The sequence below is a fragment of the Triticum urartu genome, chromosome 6A, assembly GCF_056163025.1.
Source record: "Triticum urartu cultivar PI428250 chromosome 6A, HENAU_Tu73, whole genome shotgun sequence".
In the NCBI taxonomy this organism is placed as follows: Eukaryota; Viridiplantae; Streptophyta; class Magnoliopsida; order Poales; family Poaceae; genus Triticum; species Triticum urartu.
Genome location: NC_141878.1, coordinates 210257118 through 210263140, shown reverse-complemented (window position 1 = coordinate 210263140; position 6023 = coordinate 210257118). Strand labels below are relative to the sequence as shown.

Sequence of the window (6023 nt, the reverse complement as noted above, 5' to 3'; positions counted from 1 at the left end):
GAGGAGAGGAGGGGCTGCGCCTTGGATGATGTGGTGGTGCAGCCCTCCCTTTGCCCCTCTATTTATAGGGGAGAGGGAAAGGGGGGCGACCCCCTCTAGATGAGATCTAGAGGGAGGGGGGCGGCGGCCAAGGGGGGGGGCTTGCCCCCCAAGCCAAGGGGGGCGCCCCCTTTAGGGTTCCCCCAACCCTAGGCGCATGGGCCCTTGGGGGGTTGGCGCCCCAGCCCACTTGGGGCTGGTTCCCTTCCCCTTACAGCCCATAAGGCCCTCCGAGAGAGGTGACCCCTCCCGGTGGACCCCCAGAACCCCTCCGGTGGCCCCGGTACAATACCGATATGCCTCCGAACCTTTCCGATGACCGTATGACAACTTCCCACATATAAATCTTCACCTCCGGACCATTCCGGAACTCCTCGTGACGTTCAGGATCTCATCCGGGACTCCAAACAACATTCGGTAATCACATACAAGTCTTTCTAATAACCCTAGCGTCATCGAACCTTAAGTGTGTAGACCCTACGGGTTCGGGAACCATACAAATATGACCGAGACAACTCTTCGGCCAATAACCAACAGTGGGATCTGGATACTCATGTTGGCTCCCACATGTTCCACGATGATCTCATCGGATGAACCACGATGTCGAGGATTCAAGCAATCCCGTATACAATTCCCTTTGTCAATCGGTACGTTACTTGCCCGAGATTCGATCATCGGTATCCCAATACCTCGTTCAATCTGGTTACCGGCAAGTCACTTTACTCGTTCCGTAACACATCATCCCGTGACTAACCCTTAGTCACATTGAGCTCATTACGATGATGTCTTACCGAGTGGGCCCAGAGATACCTCTCCGTCATACGGAGTGACAAATCTCAGTCTCGATTCGTGTCAACCCAACAGACACTTCCGGAGATACCCGTAGTGCACCTCTATAGTCACTCAGTTACGTTGTGACGTTTGACATACCCAAAGTATTCCTACAGTATCCGGGAATTGCACAATCTCATGGTCTAAGGAAAAGATACTTGACATTAGAAAAGCTTTAGCAGACGAACTACACGATCTCGCGCTATGCTTAGGATTGGGTCTTGTCCATCACATCATTCTCCTAATGATGTAATCCTGTTATCAATGACAGGAAACCATGACCATCTATTGATCAACGAGCTAGTCAACTAGAGGCTTACTAGGGACATGTTATGGTCTATGTATTCACACATGTATTACGACTTTCGGTTAATACAATTATAGCATGAACAATAGATAATTATCATGAACAAGCAAATACAATAATAACCATTTTATTATTGACTCTAGGACATATTTCCAACAAGTGTCTATGTCCGTTTCAATCATTTTAGAGAAACTGTAGTTTTTGATGATGCTCTCATGTATGATGAAACATGTGCGTCCTTCAAGTGGTCGTTTTAGGCCTTTCTAATATCTCACAAAGGAAAGGGGCCTAAACCATTCTATATAGATCAAGATGTTGCAATGGGAAAGGTCATTGGGGAAGTGTTTGCAGAAGCATGACATGGATTACGCACCTTTCACATTATGCAAAATGTTGTCAAACATTTACATGAATAGAAGGGTGAAGAGGAAAATGAAGAAAAGAAAAAAGAGAAGAAAAGAGAGAAGAATGAAGAGAAGAAAATATAGGAGAATGAAGAAACACGTATTCTGTCAGATTTTAGTGCGTGCATGTTTGAGTACAAAGACATTGCCGATTTTGAACAGAAGTCTGACCTTAGGAGGAAAAACGTGAGCAAGCAAACAATTGAGTGCAGTTGCTGGATGTTTGATAGAATTGGGATATTATGTGGCCATGCTCTTAAAGTTCTTGATTTGATGAATATCAAGTCACAACGGCATATCATGTGTTAAAGCGATGGCCAAGAGAAGTACGGACTGGAATTGTACAAGACAACATGGGAAGAAATATAATCGCAAATCCAAATATGGATGCCATTCTTGGATATCAAAATATGCCCCTCAAATTTCAAATTTTGGCACATCGAGCAGCCAACTTTCAAGAATGCATCTTGTTACTAGACAACACACTTGACATCCTTGATAAACATATTGAAGAAAAAATCAATGGATGTACAAGCATAGAACTTGCAAAACAAACACATACTTCATTTATTCTTATAAGGTTGCAAAGATTACAGTCCTCAACATCATGCCGGTAAAATCAGGGACCTGTCAAGAAAAACAACCATACAGGGTTGTAGTCGCGAGGCTCTAGTATGCGCCTCGCGACGGCCAGATCCCGAAGACCAGACATTCCTAAGAGGAACCGCAAGAAAAAAGCAACCCTACATGACACCACACACACACTAGAGAACAACACACAGCACCTCAACATACTGACAGACCCAAACTCAATAACAATATCAATATCAACCAGACATGTCAACAGACGTTCCAGGATCAGCAACCCTGGAGACCAGCCACTGGAGCTGGCGCCTGCAACTTCTTAACCATGAAGCAGTGAAAAAATGACACTGGACACTAGAGCAACCTAAAAAACCAGTATGGTGTGGCTATAACGGCAAGGACCGGTGCCTGGATGGAAGGGGCAGGATGCCAGTGATGGCAGCCAGATGCTCAAAAAACAGATCACATCCTGAGGAGTGATCTGTGAAAAAACGAGCACTTGGCCAAAGGCGCCCTCCAAAAAATGACCGGTCCCTGAACAAAGTTCAGAAGCCCATCCCAGCTCATGATGAGCCGAAAAACTGACTAATATGGGTTTGACGGTTGCGCTGCTAGAGACGTATATCTGCATATGCAGGCGGCTGACCCAGTAGACGAGCCCCACCAGCAATGAACCATCTTGTCTGCCTAGGCGAGAATGTCGCACCACCAGAGCTGCTTCTCCAGCGATGCAATGTTGTGGTTGCCAATCATGTTGCAGTACTGAAGATTGAGGCCCTCCAACTTACCCATGCTGCCCAAGAACTGCACGCTCACCTGTGTGACCTTAGAGCAGCCAAACAGCGAGAGGGCACGGAGCTTGAAGTGCTTTGCGGACGCCAGGCTTGCAACACCGGAGTCGCTGACCATGCAGTTAGAAAGATCAAGCCCTGCAAGCTCAGTGCAGTTCTCAGAAATACAGAAGAGGCTTGCATCTGTTATCTTGCTGCAACCCTCGAGACTAATTTGCTTAACAGATTTTCCATGTGCCTTCACCAGGGAAGAAACAGCAACATCTGTGATGTTCTTGCAACCACTCAAGTCAACCTTGACCAGGCTACCCTCGGAAGAGTTTATCAACGGAAGAAGCCCATTGTCAGTGACCTCACCAAGACCACTCAGGTCGACTTGCTCCAGCTGAGGGCAGATCATACCGACTACGGCCAAGCTTGCATCAGTGAAACCTGGGCAATCCTTGATTGTCAAGAAACGAAGTGATTTGCAGACAGGAAGTTGTGCAGGAGCAGAACAGACATCCTTGACACCTGTGCATTTCACCAAGGAGAGAGCCCTGAACTTATGGCTGCAGTTGATAAGGCAGGCCAGAACACCAACAAGAGTAACCCTGTTGCACTCTTCAAGCTGCAGGTTTTCCATCACCTTTGCCGATTCTGTGAAAGCCTTAAGACCAGCATCCAACACATGTCCACACTTCCTGAGGCAAAGCTGTTTCAAGCCTGGGCAGAACTTGGCAATACAAGTGATAGCAAGATCAGTGACCCCAAGGCAAGAGGTGACACTCATGCACCTCAACTTCTGCAAGCCGGCGGCATTGGCCATCACCCAAAAACCCCTCTCACCAACAGCAGCAAGGCGAGCAAGTGTAAGATCCGTGACGGCCTTCCCATAGTACCCAATCACGGCAAGCGAAGCATCTGTGATGTTCAATCCCTGGAGACGGATCTTGGCCAGTGATGCGGAAGCGGAGCACACGAGGCTAGAAATGCCCTGGTCACCAACGTGCACACAGTTCTTGATGCTCACAGCCTGCAGCTTCAAGCAGCACCGGCCAATCGCCCTCAGGCCCTCGTTGCCAACGCCGGAGCAGGCCTCCATGGTCAGAGACACCAAGTTGGGGCACCCCTGAGCAATAGCAGCAAGGCCCTTGTCTGTGATGAGCGGGCAAGAAGTGATATCCAGACGCTCCAGCGAGGGGCACCCGGCGGCGATCTCAGCGAGCCCAGCGTCGGTCACAAGCGGCACGTCCCACAGCGCGAGGGAGCAGAGGTTAGGACTGCCGCGGGCAACGGCCAGGAGCCCCTGGTCTGTGACCCCACGCGTCGGGTGGCTCCCACGGATGGCGAGCTTCTCCAGCCCGCGCCGGGATCCAGCAACAACAGCCATGGCGGCGAGGCGGACATCGGTGGCCTCGTTACCCTCGAGGACCCTCTCGACGGAGGGATCTGCGGAGGAGTCGTCCGTATCCTCCTCCATGACGAACTCCTCGTTGAGATCGGGCAGGGACGGGGCGGCCGCCGCGGCATGACCGAGCTCGGAGACCCGAATGCTGGCGAGGAGCGCGAGCCAGCGGCGGGAGACGCACGCGGAGTCAGCGCGCTCGCGGCCGCCGGGCAGGCGGCGCAGGACCTCGAAGAGGCACTCGTCCGGGAGCAGGTCCAGGGACGGCTGCGGGGGCTGCCTCTGCTTCTTGCTGGCCCTCATGCACTCGGCCGCCGCCGCGGCGACCGCCGACGCGGCCACCAGAGAGCGCTTCCGCTGCTGAACCACCGCTCCGCCACCGCGGCAGAACATCCCGGAAAGCTCGGCCGGGGCAGAGACGAGGCACCCGCCATCTGATTGTGTCGAAGAACACACCATCAGGGACACGCAAGAACAAACCTTTCCTTGCAAGGAACCACGACTAAAACAACAACCCGACTCTCTTCGGGGGAAAAGAAAAAAAGAAAAACATGAAGGGGATCTCTCTCTATCGCTTACCTCCGTATGCGTGGAAGGCAGGCATGCCGAATCGCCGGAGAAGGAAGAGATCCCTTGGAAGAAGAAGAGCACGACCAAGAAGAGAGCCTCCGCCGCCGCACGATCCGAGCCGACGGAGAAGGCCTTAAGCATTTACAGGCGACCACCGCCGGAGGGGGGGGGAGGAGACGGAAGCCGAACCCTATCGCCGCCGCGACAGGGAAAAAAGAGAAGGAGGAGAGGGGAGAGGAGAAGTCTGTGACAGGAGGGAGGAAGGGGAAAGCGCGAGCTGAGGCGGAGGGTATAGGGAAGAAAGAGACGGAGGAGGTGGGAATTGAATAATCGGCGCGAGGGACAGAGACGGGAGGCGGGGGCCGCCCTTGGCGCTCCCAGGGGACAAGTTGCGCTGGCCGGAGCTGGATGCACTGAACCTGCACTGTACTCGTGTGGGCGGATGGAGTGGAGGGGATTGGGACGGCCGGATGGGGTGGGTGGGTGGATCACTCGTTCGTGCCGCACATACATTGCACATGCACGCGTCTTCGTCTTGCCTGTTTGGTTCGGCTGTGAATTTCTAAAATTAGTTGTAAAAAATCTGTTGTGAAAAAACAGCTGTGGAAAATCTGATGTGAAAAAGATGTAGGTCATTTGGCAAACCAGCTGATACAGTTTTTTCAGATTTTGGTCCACAGTGGAATCAGATTTTGAAAAGCACGTCCTGGGCTGCTTCCGCTTTTGGTTCAAATTTTGGCAGCGGATTTCTAAAATCGGATTCTGCTGGGTTCGTCGTTTGATTCAGATTCTGCTGCGCGGCAGCGAAATACGTCAATAAAAGCTAAACCAAACAGGGCCTTGGTCTTCCTATAATGGAGCTGCGATTCTTCTCCTCTACTTTTCGTTTCCTTTTTCACGTTGCGCTTGGAGAATGGAGGTGAGGGGAATTCCTGTTCCAGAGCGTGAACACAACACGTGGAGATAGCAGATCCAGTTACCCAAGATCGTCTTTTTAATCCCTTGCTTTAAGGCATCTCCTAGCATCCCATAAACTTTCTCCCACATCTGTGTGCCGGTTATCCAACGCTATACGTGTATGAAATTGGATCTTTTAACATTGAAAAGGA

The 6023-nt window shown here is 51.2% G+C and overlaps 1 protein-coding gene across 1 annotated transcript; it reads right to left on the bottom strand.

Moving 5' to 3' along the window:
- Window positions 1-2120: 2120 nt before the first annotated feature.
- Window positions 2121-5248, bottom strand: LOC125512241 (EIN3-binding F-box protein 1). The gene is made up of 2 exons (XM_048677335.2): window positions 4924-5248; window positions 2121-4778 (listed from the first exon to the last, which is right to left on the bottom strand). Exons 1-2 carry the CDS (start codon window positions 4946-4948, stop codon window positions 2854-2856), a joined length of 1950 nt encoding a protein of 649 aa, XP_048533292.2. The 5' UTR covers window positions 4949-5248; the 3' UTR covers window positions 2121-2853.
- Window positions 5249-6023: the final 775 nt, after the last annotated feature.

Excerpts from the sequence above, each read along its gene's own strand:
- LOC125512241 (XM_048677335.2), bottom strand. The coding sequence starts at position 4,948 with ATGCCTGCCTTCCACGCATACGGAG. Across the intron at positions 4,779-4,923 it reads TGCCTTCCACGCATACGGAG|ATGGCGGGTGCCTCGTCTCT; the intron begins GTAAGCGATAGA and ends CGACACAATCAG.